Source organism: Culex quinquefasciatus, chromosome 3, assembly GCF_015732765.1.
Source record: "Culex quinquefasciatus strain JHB chromosome 3, VPISU_Cqui_1.0_pri_paternal, whole genome shotgun sequence".
NCBI classification, from domain to species: Eukaryota; Metazoa; Arthropoda; class Insecta; order Diptera; family Culicidae; genus Culex; species Culex quinquefasciatus.
The window spans coordinates 59796230-59809803 of record NC_051863.1 but is presented as its reverse complement, the minus strand read 5'-3'; the positions used below and the strand labels follow the sequence as shown (position 1 = coordinate 59809803).

Here is a 13574-nt window from a genome sequence, read left to right as displayed (position 1 = left end):
CGCTCATTCGCTCTCGTTCGGTTCGTTCTTCCACGCGCTGGTGGTGACGGTGTTGTTGAGAAAAGAGGGGGAAACTAGGTTCTCACCGGTCGCCTCATGTTCCAACATTATGGTGCACTTTATGCTTGTTGCTAGCCTGTGTCGGGGCGCCTGTGATTTTGAATCAGCTGACTGCCGCCAGATGTTGCATGATCTCATTATGTTAATATCGATAGATTTCTCAAATGTTATGTACATGAAGTTGTTACACGCATTCGAACATAATTAGTATGCTAGTTTAAGGTTTTAATCCATGTATTGGACCGTTTATGATATAAAATGTAATTTACCACAGCACATCACACAAACTTGGTACTCTTTTGTGGTAATTGTTCAATAGATTTATTAAGGCATTTTTCAGATCTTTTTTGACGCTTGTTTTGATCATTCATTTGCTGTCATGAATAAAGGTTGTTCTTATTAAACAAAAAACTGCATTTCAAGACTAATTTATTAAGTGCAGCAAAACGCTACCTCAAATATGCATGTTACTGAACACCAAATTAAATCTTTTGTTTCACAAAATAATGGGAAGATAATTATCAAAACGATAATTCAGCTAACTTTCCATAACATTTTACTTTTTACGATTGAAAGCAATAATTTGGTTGAAAATATTCACTTCTGAAAAAAAAACTCAAGTTTGTTTATCTCTCTATGAAAAAAGTTTTCGATATGTGTGGATTTCAGAGATCAATGTTTTTCTCCTTTTTCATATAAAACGTTTATATTTGAAATGCTTTCCAAAAAAGGATAAAGCAAATCGACGGTTTTCTATGTTTTATGGACGATCTCCAATCTGTTCAGAATAAGTGCGATGAAAACATATATTTTTGAATTATCAATCAACAAAAATCATACGAAGTGTGACACTCATGGACACTCCATTGGTCGTTTGAAAAAAAAAATCTAAATATCTTGGGCAGATGTTTCAGTTCATTCCAGTCTATTTTCTGACTTTGAGCGAAATGAGCGGATGAGCCGTTCAAAAGAGCCGCTCATTTAAATGAGCGAACGAAAATGAGCGGCTCACAGAAATGAGCGGTTTTGCCCACCACTACTGGGAACGACGACCCGCTCCATTCTGAAGCTGAGAATACTACGCCGTCTCTGGCTAGTCTAGCGAGCTGAACTTGACCGTGAACGTCGGAGGCTCAGCTTTGCGTTCAATTGAACCCGTACAGAAAAACTTGCGTGCAAGCTCACGCGTTTTTATCTCAAGTTTAGCGCATTTTGAAGGGAGTCGGAGTAGGAAATATGAATTAATTAGAATGGATATCCCTAATAAATTGACTTTGAGGAATAGTTGAATAATTTTTAAAACATGTCACCACATGACAACTACCGGCACCGTGCAATGAAATTGAACCAGTAGGAGGAGTTAACCTTAACACGTTGTGCTGCATATCAAGGTAAGCAACATCATGGTACAGTTGAGATGTGAGAGAAGTGAGATTTATTTGTAATTGTTCAGAGCGCGCAAGCAGCGGCTGGTTGGATGAGAGCATTTCTTTACATCGGGTGTCTCGTTTATGGAAAACCAAGACTTAATCAGGTTCAAATTTCGAAAAAAAATATGTTCTTAACACTCAAACGCTCGGGTAGTCAATTATTTTAGCAGGATGATGCCCAACAAAACTCGGAAAACTCCGTGCATTGTTGTCACTCTTCATAAGAAAGAAATTTCGACCAGATCGTGCTTTCTTGACACAATCTGAAAATTGCTGAATGTGTGACAACTGTCTAAAGACAATTTAGTCAGAGGACGTTTCAATACCTATATATATCTTGGGACTAAAATAAAATAAATTGTTCGCTCTACAGCATTATGGCTTTCTCGATTGCGAGATTTCTACTCGAAACTAGGTGTCCGAAGGCTTGATTGTGATTGACTTTTAGATTGTGATTCCAACTGCCTACCAGCGACTCCACCGAAACAGGCCCAGGGAGACGACTCCTACACCTGGATTGAGCTAACGACCTAACCTCTAGGTTAGACCGGGCCACGCTTACCCCTACACCACGGATCCCGGCTTAGGACTCTTGCAACCAAATTCAATCGAACTTTGGGACAATAAGGCTTTCTAGGCCCAGTGAAAAAAAAATAATTTAACTCAAAAATGACGAACTCCTCGTCACAGTGTCCTGATGCAAACAATGATCGAGCTGTAGCTGTCATAGCCCTGCGAAGTATGTTGTCTGACGTATCGGGCAGCCAGTCAAAAAAACCAGCTAGAAGTCGCCTGACAAAAAACTTTTGCTAGAAAGAGATAGGAAACCTGATGCAAACAAACGTCCAGCTGTCATGTAAACATACTTTGAATGTGTTGGTAAATTTGTGACTAGAAAGCCTTATGCACAGAACGGTCAGCAAAACAAACCGTATTTGTTATTGTTTACTTTGCGTGATCTAGTTTATGATCAAACAATAATTATTTTTTCGAAACGTCAAAAAGTGACGTGCGACAGAACGTCACGATCGCGTCAAAATACACATTTTAAATAACAAATAAATCTTTGGGGACCCCTATGAGAGCATTCATAAAAAAAGTTCTTTTGAAATATCTAGCTTTTGATCAAATCCTGTTCACAAAATCTCAAATGAAAATTTAAGATGTTCCTTTTTGAGACTCTTTTTGAGAAATTTGACGACCCCAAGCAGCCACCAGTAACCGATTTCGGAGAAGCCAGGATGAGCTCACCCATATTGCTTTAAATTGCTGATATTATTGTTTACAGCGATGAAGCTGTTTTGTTTTAGCAAAGAAAGGGTTTAAAATGGATTTTTAAATCAATTGAGCAATTCTCTGAAATTTCGGTCTTTCGATTTTTTTGTTGCCTTCGGTATGCCCAAAGAAGACATTTTGCATCATTAGTTTGTCCATATAATTTTCCATACAAATTTGACAGCTGTCCATACAAAAATGATACATGAAAATTCAAAGTCTGTATCTTTTGAAGGAATTTTTTGATCGATTTGGCGTCTTCGGCAAAGTTGTAGACATGGATAAGGACAACACTGAAAAAAAAGATACACGGTAAATTTTTTTTGGTGATTTTTCATGTCATTTTTGGCACTATTACTTTATTTACAAAAAAAAAACACTATTGAGCAATTCCAGCCTACAACAGGAATTTTTGAGGTACTTTTTTCTCGGACAAAAAAAACTGAAAGAAAAAAACACTCCAATTTTTTGAGATTTTTTGAGATTTTTTAGTCAAATTTGAAGGTGAGCCCACGATTTTTTTCGTTCAAAATTTTTGTGAATAGACCCTAAGATGTTACAAAAAGACTCACGGCAAATGCAGGATGGGGCAACTCACCTAAAAAAATACAAAAATTATTTACTGAAACTGTTTTTTTTTTTTTCAAAGGTGCTCTAAACATCAAAATTTAAAAAAAAAAACAGAATGCAAGAGTTGATTTTCCAGACAATTGTATCCAGGTTTTTAAGCGAAGATGGCTTTCGAATGGTGAACGTTCGAAATGTCAAAATCGCGCAGTAGCACCAACATTAGAAAAATAATGTGGCGGTCATGCCATGGTACACTTTGTTCGCAATGTTGGTACCACTGTACGAATTTGACATTTCGGGCGTTCACCATTCGAACGCCATCTTCGCTTAAAAACCTGGATATAAATGTCTCCATATTGACCATTGTCCTAAGTCCAATCCTTGTGAAGTGGGCAAAAAATCTTTGACCGAGTTTTTGAATCAATACTGATTTTTTCCTAAAATCGAAATATTCGTCGCAAACATTTTTGATGTCAAATCAAAACATGCATTAAAATTTTTACATTAGTATATTATGTTCAAATAAAAGTTAAATTAATATTTATTTGTCGAATAAATTCTCAACCGCCAAGCTGGTAACATAAATATAATCACATTTGTCTTATCAAATAAGAAAATTTAAGTTTCGCAATCAAGTTCGTTCCTTCAACCGCAGCGAAATCCCGTACGTGGGCCGCAAAATCATCTCCGCGATGAACGACTCTTCGGGCACGTGGTCCGGCGCCAGCAGCTCAAAATGGCGCAGCACTTTGCTGATGACGTTCTTGATCTCGGCCATCGCGAACTTTTGCCCGATACAGTTCCTCGGCCCAGCGCTGAACGGAATGTACCGGTAGGGGTTGGTCTTCTCGGCGGACGTTTCCACCGCGAATCGTTCCGGGCGGAATTCCTGCGGATCCTCAAAGTACTCCGAATCACGGCCCATGAAGAACGGCATGATAATGACGTTGGCACCGGCCGGGAAGGTTCGACCCTCTGGGGATTGAGATGGATAAGGGTGAGAATTCACTTTTAAAGGAAAGTTGACAACATTTCTTACCGATTTCACAGTTCTCCAAAATCTTCCTCCCGTAAAACGGCACCGACGGATACAGCCGCAGCGTTTCCTTCACCACCAGCTCCAAATAGTGCAGTTCGTTTAACATAGCCAACGTCACCGGCCTGTCCCGATCGGCCCCAATAACCGCAACGATCTCCTCGTACACCTTCCGCTGCACCTCCGGATGCCGTGCCAACCTGTACATCAGAAAGCTTATGGCCGACGTCGTAGTGTCGTGCCCCTCGAACATAAACGTGTCCACCTCCTCCCGGATCTCCACATCCGTCAGCGGACGACCATCGACCGTCGTCTGGAGCAGCATGTCCAGGAAGGCCACCTTCCGGCGAATTCCCAACTCTGCCTCCCGGTCGCGGTCCTGCTGGGACTTTTGGTTGTTCTCGACGAGGTCACGCCGCCGCGACTGGATCACACTGTTGGTGTACCCATGCAGCACCTTCAGAACCTTATCCTGTTGGCGCCGGTACGGGGACAAGTTGAACAGGGAGTTGTACCGCGCCATCACGTCGTACGTCCGGATGTGGATGATGCAGGTGATTTCCTTGACCGCCTTCACGTACTCCGAGTCGGAGTGAATCTGTGCGTTGATCTTGGTGCCCATGGCAGATTCTGCAAAAAAAAGCAACACATCAGTACATCTCTAAGATCTTTAACCCACTCCAAAAACCCACCGCAGATCACGTCCAACGCGTACAGCGTCACCAACGGAAACACGTCGAAGGCCTGTCCGCTGGCCGCTTGAGCCCGCAACTGCTCAACGAAAACGTCACTCTGATGGTCGAAGATCTCCACAAACTGCTCCAGGATCTTGAAGTGGAACGTCGGGGTGATGATCTTCCGGTGGGAGTGCCACTTGCGGCCACTGCTCGTCAGCAGACCCTCGCCCAGCCATGGTCGCATAAAGTCGTACTCGCCGGACTTTTCGATGTACTTGGGGCTGCTGAGGATGCCCTGGAAAGATGAGCGCGTCCATGGAATTGATTTCTCGCCACTTTAGCATTGATTGTGCGTTTCAGTGTCGAGTGGCTAATCTATCTGTGTCTATGTCAGTGAGTGCATTACAGAATTATCGCACTTCTGGTGGGTTCCAGAGGGGCAGCAATTTTGTAATACTGTTCTATGATGTCTTTATGGAGCATTTTGTGTTTTGTATTAATGAACTAGCATTCAAAAATTTTCATTTTATTAATGTTTAACGTTTTTTCTAGGCACTCTGTTGTTCTTTAAGACAGCAATGCTCTGGAATTTAGGTAAATGATTCTGTATCTTTCTTTTTTCCAAAATCGAGAAATTAACATAATAGAACGTGTTTTACTCAAAAATTTAAACTACACCCAAAGTTAAAGAACGAGGGGATAGTACTATTTTGCGAGAGTAAAGACCTCTCGCGTGTTCATTCGTTCATTGATACAGTTCATCCTATTGAGTGGCTGATATGGACATATGACCGCCACTTAGTCACCGAACCATGGTGGCCCATACGGTAAAGGTACGGTTCAATTTGCCGAAGGTCTTGGGTTCGAGTCTCGGTACCGGTACTTTTTTTTGATGGATGAACTTATTTTGAAGATGAACCCATGAGTAAAGTACTATCGGTAATTTCGGGATATATCCTCTCCGTCCGCACACAGTACCATTTTACTACCGAATCGTGCTCTTTATCCTCTCGTATGCCGATGCCCAGTTATGGGTGTACTAATTAACCTAGTGATTTATGGTCATGGATTCATTTTTTTCACGTGACATTTTTTTCCTTCGATAGAAAAAAAAATTCGGAAATGTAACGCCACTATCGAAAGGCCCCAACTTGTTTTTTACTGAAATTAATTATGATTTGAGTAAGAATCAATAAATAAATCCTCCGAAAGTTCAAGGAAACTTAAAACAATTTCAAATTTTTGAGTGTTGGCAAAACCAGGAAGAAGATGTTTAAGAAAACGGATTTTACCAAAATCTGATGTTGCCAAAACCGGGATGGCACTGTATTTAATTTGGATATTTCTTACACCCATAACTGCACCCATAACTGGGCATCGGCATACGAGAGGATAAAGAGCACGATTCGGTAGTAAAATGGTACTGTGTGCGGACGGAGAGGATATATCCCGAAATTACCGATAGTACTTTACTCATGGGTTCATCTTCAAAATAAGTTCATCCATCAAAAATAAAGTACCGGCACCGAGACTCGAACCCAACACCTTCGGCAGATTGAACCGTGCCTTTACCGTATGGGCCACCATGGTTCGTTGACTGAGTGGCGGTCATTTGTCCATATTAGCCACTCAATAGGATGAACTGTATCAATGAACAAATGAACACGCGAGAGGTCTTTACTCTCGCAAAATAGTACTTTCCTCACGTTTCTTTTCGTGAGGACTATCCCCTCGTTCTTTAACTTTGGGTGTAGAATCGAATGATTGTCGAAACATGTTTGAATCCTTAATTTTATTTCAAAATAAATCTGCATTGAAACCTTTTTTTAAGAGCACCGTTTTCAAAATCTATCCACATTAAGACGGCTCGAGCTGGTTGATTTGTCAGGACATGTTTTTTTCTGTTGCTTTTAGGCCCCTAAACGACTCCCCAAAATTTGGGAGCGATTGGTTGCGTCCACGTTTTGTACATTGCATTTCAATTTTGTATGGGAATTTGATTTTTACACCCAGAACTGGACATCGCCATACGAGAGGATAAAGAGCACGATTCGGTAGTAAAATGGTACTGTGTACGGACTGAGAGGATAAATCCCGAAACTACCGAGAGTACTCATGGGTTCATCTTCAAAAAAAAGTTCATCTATCAAATAAAAAAAAAAAGTACCGGTACCGAGACTCGAACTCAAGACCTTCGGCATATTGAACCACCGAACCGTGGTGGTCGATACGGCAAAGACGCAGTTCAACATGACGAAGGTCCCGGGTTCGAGTCACGGTATTGACACTTTTTTTTAACTTTTTTTGGAAAATAAACCCACGAGTAAAGTACTCTCGGTAATTTCGGGATTTATCTTCTCCGTCCTTTCACAGTGCCATTTTACTACCGAACCATGCTCTTTATCCTCTCGCATACCGATGCCCAGTTCTGGGTGTAAAATTCACCGAAATTGACATTAACATTTTTTGCCATGCCGAAAAACAACATTTGAATGGAATTTCAAGTCAAATGTCCATGTGTTTAGTCAATTCTACAAACTACTTACATTTTTGAACGACGAAACGACATACTTTTCTCTTAATGTTATAATAGAATGTTATGATTTTTTAAACAAGTGCAATGATTTTTTAAACAAGTGCTGACAATTTTCAGTTTTGAAAAGAATAAATTTTCAGCCCTTGTATCGAAAAGTACAGTCATCCCACATATTCGGAACACCCACAAATTCGGAACACTTTTGTGATAATTTGTCAATAGCAGCTTTTCTCTCGACCCTATTATTTTTAGGATCTTTATTTGGACATTTTCTTGCTATTTCACTAGTAAAAGTAGTACTTTTTGAACAAAAAACTTAATTTCAAGACTATTTTATCCAGAGCAGCAAAACACTGCCTCCAAATTGCCTGTTCCATGATTGTGGGATGTTATTGTGCCTCCCACAATTGTGGAACACCTGAATTTAAATGTTATTTTCACAAAAAAAGTTATCAGACCATGGATAAAACATCACTAAGCTTGAGTTATACTGGTTGCAGTGTGTGAAGTCATTATTTTGTTACAAATATGTACTCCTGGAGAGATCCAAAGTTTGTTTACATCCGTAAGAAAAAAGTGTTCCGAATTTGTGGATTTCAAGGGTCAAAGTTTTTCTTTGAAAACTTGACATAAAAGTTAAAATTTGCAGTTGTTCGATACAGCATTCGAAAGATCGCATGAAAAGCTTTCAAATGAAGGTAAAAGTGAATCATTAAGTTCAATTACCGATTTGCTATGATTTTTGGAACAAAAACTGTTCCGAATATGAGGGATGACTGTTCTACTTTCTATAATGTCATTGTTGGTAGAGAAAAGTAGGCCGATTCTTCGTTCAAAAGTGTACGTAGTTTCACAAAGGATCATCATTTTATCAAACTGCTCATTCAAGTGTAAAATGAGTATTTGACGGGCATTTTATTGTTCCTATGAGCTTGATTGGACGTTACAGAAGTTGGCGCCTTGCATTTGAGTATTAAATGGAATTTAAACCATAAAAATGGACTTTTTTAAAAAGACCAATTCATCGGCTCCTTTTCAAAAAAAATCCAAGTTTTTTCAGCGTTTTGGCTGTACTGGCTAAATAAAAGAAGAAACCCCCCAATGTTATTACATACTTGGAAAGAAAATTGATTTTCCTACAAAGAAATATCATGCAGAATGAACCATATAGTACCTGTGATTCCCCTGAAATAAAAATGTAGCGTGACGGGATCGTAAAACTGGACTTTTAAAAGGCACACTACAAAAATCGCTACAGTTTTGCCAGTTTGACTTTTAAAAACTTTTGCTCTTCTACACATTATCACAAATTAAAAAACGAACCTTTTGCTCCTTGAACTGAAAGAATTGGATGAAATTTGAGTTTATGCCAGCCATTTCTTTTCGTGACGGGACAACGAAAGGAGCAGATTTATGAAAAAACTCCTCTCCCGTACAATGGCTTGCAGACCACTTTTGGTCAATGTTCTTGGCTTTTAAGGTAAGAAAACGCCTTTAAAGCACATTGCAATTATTGCATCATAATAAAAATGATTTTTTTCATATTAAAAATCATATTGAAAATTGAAAAATGTGACATTTTGGTGTAGCTTCGCTAAGAATCGGTCAAAATGTTTTTTTTTTAGTTTCTTATTTATAAATGCCGCGAAATGTTTCTTTGACTTAATAAAAAAATACTCAAATATTTTTTATGATTTGCATTCTACCTAAACACGAACGTACGGGAAGAACACAACAAGGAAAAAGATGTTTGTCTTGCTCTTTGGGATTCCCCCACATTCGAGAAACAGAGCTATCAAATTGCAGACTTGTTGTGATTTTTACTAAAGTCATTAACACAGAAAGTAATGGCATGGTTGTCCCAAGTATAGTTATTTACGATTGCAGCCTGCCTTTAAAGAAATGTTTCAAAATTATAAATGTGGTAAAAATCTGGGCCAAAATAAAAAAATTATAATCACTAGATATTTCAAGTTTTTAAGCCATCTTTACTGTTATGCACGTTACTGTGAAGCCACCTAGCCGGCAATAAAACGCCATTTGATAGCACCGATAGAGACGCAGTGCCAGTACATAGAACTCCGCGTACACGTTAGTAGGTAGGTAGGAGGTTAAAAACGATTAAACAGCCAGTTTACCTCGGCGACCTTCGCGTCCGTTACGATGACCAGCAGTTCCGGGCCCAGCCAGAGGCGGAAGCATCTACCGGCCTCCCGAATAGTTTTCTCGATTGCGAGGAAAAAGTCTGGAAAAAGGAAAATGCTATCAGTATAAAATACATTATTTCAAGCAAAATAATGTAAATTGTGGTACATTCAATAATTGCAACAACTGACACTCTCTGAAACATTTCACCGGCATTTTATTAATGTTTACTAATTAATTGCTATTCTGATAATCCCTCCCTCCGAATCAGCCTAAAAAATCATATTTTTTCAATGCACTTTTTTCAAATCTTGTTTTATTTCCGTTTCTTTTAAATAAGAAAGATACAAGTAATTTTTGCAATCATCTCGTAATGACACAAAGATATTTCCTTTTACTGAGATGATTGTATTATCAGCAAAAAGACAAGTTATGAAGAATCTTCAACAGTCACGTAGCTAATAACAGTCGGAAATTTTGAACTATTTGTTTTTTTCACCATTCAACGCTTTAAAACTGTAGTGTCTTTTAATTGTGCTTTCCAAAAAATACTGTAATTCTTTAACAAAAAATAAAGTCATTCAAATGTTTTCAGTTGAGATTATTACAACTTCACGTTCCCCAACACGCATTTTCAACGTTTTATCTACGGCAGTTGACCGGTTGAGCCACCATAACCAAGCAGCGTATGTTAATCAGCTATCTATTTCAGCGTTTAAAACAATACCCTCACGATCACTATTCATGGCACGGCAATTGTCTGTATTGCTAACATGTAACACATTTCACTGTCCACGTGCATCACGCACCCGTATTTTTATGGGAAGAAACCGTTGAAATTGCTTTGGCTTTTATATTATCCCTTTTTTTATAAATCCACCCAAAACATCCTTACCGGGAGGACTCTTGTACAGAAACAGCAGCGCATTCCCAATCAGCGGATACCCGCGCGGACCACCGATCTTGGCCCCGTAGTACAGCGCGTTGGCAAACTTCCGGTACAGGAGCACGGCCAGTGCGAGGCCTACCAGCGCCAGAGCCACCAAGGCCGCTATCGCCATCGTAGTCACGCACGGCTGAACGTCGTCCAGAACAGAACAGCAAACACCTGAACCGAAACCTGACCTGGGAGAATCGGAATCTCTCTCTCCGAAATGGGAAATCCAGGCGAACGAGCGCGCACAAAACCACGACCGAACTCCTCAACGGCCAGAATCACTAATGAGTAAACGGGTCGTTGGGATGGAGAGTTTTGTTGTGGCACTCACTAGCTGCTGCTGCTGCTGCTGGTAAGTTTGTGTACTAAGGTGAGGATCGTAAAGTGCACACCCATGTAGGTCTGGATGTGTTGAACGTTCTTCACTGAGACGACCACTGATACAATGTAGAGATGTATTGTTGTTCCTCACATTAATGTACTATGAATCGTCCGTGTCTAAACTAATTAACTAGCACTTTCAAATTGAATGATCAGTGTAGCAATCAAATTTTAAACAAAATTTTAACGCAAATTATTTAAATGTTTGTTCTTTTTAGAGTAAGGACTTTACAAAAAGCTGCTTTTGGAAATTTTATTGATTTTTTGTTTTAAATGAACCTTAGACCTGAATGAGTTCAATAGTCATTTGAGCTGTTTTTCGTCCTACACGGAGAAAAAAGAGTTCCCAAAATCGTGAACAAGCGTTCATGAAAATGGGAACCTCGAACAAAGTGTTCTAATCCCATGGTACGATTTTGAAAAACGTACCATGAAATTTGAACACTTTGTTCGTGAAAAAAAATTGTGGCAATTTAACAAGGGAAAATATTTGAGAGAACTTTTTCTCTGTTTTAATTTATGTTGTCCGTCCGTCATCTGGGGCGAATCGGAACTACAGTCTAAATAGGGACATCAGTTTTCAGAGCACTTTAAGCTTCTAAATTTGGAAACGGATATACACATTTTGTTGGTCTGAGTCGAAACCAATTAGAAAAATCAAAATATTGTGCTCCAGCATGGTTAAACCTGCTGTCCCGATTCGCTCCAGATGACGGTAACAATCTAAAAATAATATTTTGTGGACTTGAATAATTTGGTAAACATATTATTTAAAACTCTATGCACAAAATCGATGCCTCTGTGCTCTTAATTATAGATCGAAATATTAAAATTAATGTGCTATGTGGGTAAGCGTGGTTGCCTCTCACCCAATCGGCCTGCGTTCGATCCCAGAAGGTCCCGGTGGCATTTATCGAGACGAGATTTGTCTAATGACGCCTTCCCTCGGACGGTGAAGTAAATGTTGGCCCGGGTATAACCTAGAGGATAGGTCGTAAGCTCAGTCCATGTGTAGGAGTCGTCTCCCTGGGTCCTGTCTCGGTGGAGTCGCTGGTAGGCAGTTGGACTCACAACCCAAAGCTTGTCTGTTCGAATCCCGGGGTGGATGGAAGCTAAGGTGTAAAAAGAGGTGCCTCAACAATGAAGCCTTCGGACACCTAGTTTCGAGTAGGAATCTCGCAGTCTTGAACGCCAAGGTAATGCTGTAGAGCGAATAATTTGATTTTTGATTTTGTTGTGCTATACGAACTATTTTTTGAAAAAGTGATAATTAACTACTGTATTTACCCTAAACATTTATTTATAAAAAAAAAACTTGTGGTCTCAACAATCAAAACTGTTATGAAGCGTTAAAGCAAATTTGATTATAAATACAAAAATAAACGTTAAGCAATGTATTGAAAAAGTTAAAAATCGAATGTGGGGAAAAGTCATAACTTTGGGTTTTCCCGTTGGATTTATAAAACTTTAATCGAAATACATAAAAAGTATAAAAAGCTACAATTTGGCCTTAAACTCTAAAATAACCCAAAACATTTGCTATAAAATTGAATCTACCTAAAATGCCTAAAAAATGTAGTTTGAACAAAAAACGTACAATTCAAAAACTAATCTTATCTACACTTAGTGAAGGAGTAACCAGACAATCAAAAAGAGCAGAATTTTAATATTTTTCGAAATTCGTTAAAAACAAGGTTGATACTACTTCTTAGAAACTTTGAACACTTCTCAACTAGCCTATATAATTGATTTCCAAGCAATTTTGCTCGTATCTGAATTGTTTTACTGGATCATTAGATTTTTTTGACAAATTTACACAAAAAAAGTTTCTTAATCCACCCTTAGGTGGTTGGTGCCTTCCTCACATTTAGAGGATAATGCTATCCAAAATAGATACAAAAGGGTGGACCGTTCAGTGTTCTATCAACTTGATTCATTACGTGCTTTTTACTATTGATAGGGTTTCCAGATATTCAGAACTTTTGAACTCGTTGGAAAGGTCTTTTGACACGTCGCATGATAGATCAGGACAACGTTTTCATCGAAATATATGAGATCCGGCCTCTAATAAGTTTATGATAGGGTCGTCAGATCTTCAATCTTTAAAACTCGTTAAAATGTTCTTCGAATACCTTTTTAAAAATGTATAACATGACAGAGTTTCTTACAAAAACCACAATTTTCACAATCTTCCGGACTTTTAAATCGTTTTTTAAGTATAACTTTTGAAGTACTTAACTAAACTTTTTCAATGGCGACTTATGGGACCCCAAGGCGGATCGAATGAGTCCAAAACGGTTCAAACCGGTTCAGCCAGTGCCACCACACACTCAGACATTTGCTCAGAATTTGATTCTTATGCATGCAGGTGGGTCTAGGAGGTCTAATTAAGAATTTCGTTTTTCGAGTGATTTTATAGCCTTTCCTCAGTAGGGTGAGGAAGGCAAAACAGTGTAGCTTAGATTTTAAGCAACAAATTGTAAATGTTGTTGTAACAGAATTCAGAGATATCTTCAGATTAATAGAT

At 39.0% G+C, this 13574-nt stretch overlaps 1 protein-coding gene across 1 annotated transcript in view; it reads right to left on the bottom strand.

The window, feature by feature from the left end:
• Positions 1-10963, bottom strand: part of LOC6054549 — a 32057-nt gene extending 21094 nt beyond the window's left edge. The window contains exons 1-5 of the mRNA XM_038260814.1: positions 10625-10963; positions 9723-9829; positions 5064-5343; positions 4375-5001; positions 3970-4310 (exon numbers count right to left, since the gene is read on the bottom strand). Of these exons, the coding sequence (XP_038116742.1) occupies positions 3970-4310; positions 4375-5001; positions 5064-5343; positions 9723-9829; positions 10625-10790 (1521 nt within the window). The 5' untranslated portion in view covers positions 10791-10963. The remainder of the gene's footprint in view (positions 1-3969; positions 4311-4374; positions 5002-5063; positions 5344-9722; positions 9830-10624) is intronic.
• Between the last annotated feature and the right edge of the window lie 2611 nt (positions 10964-13574).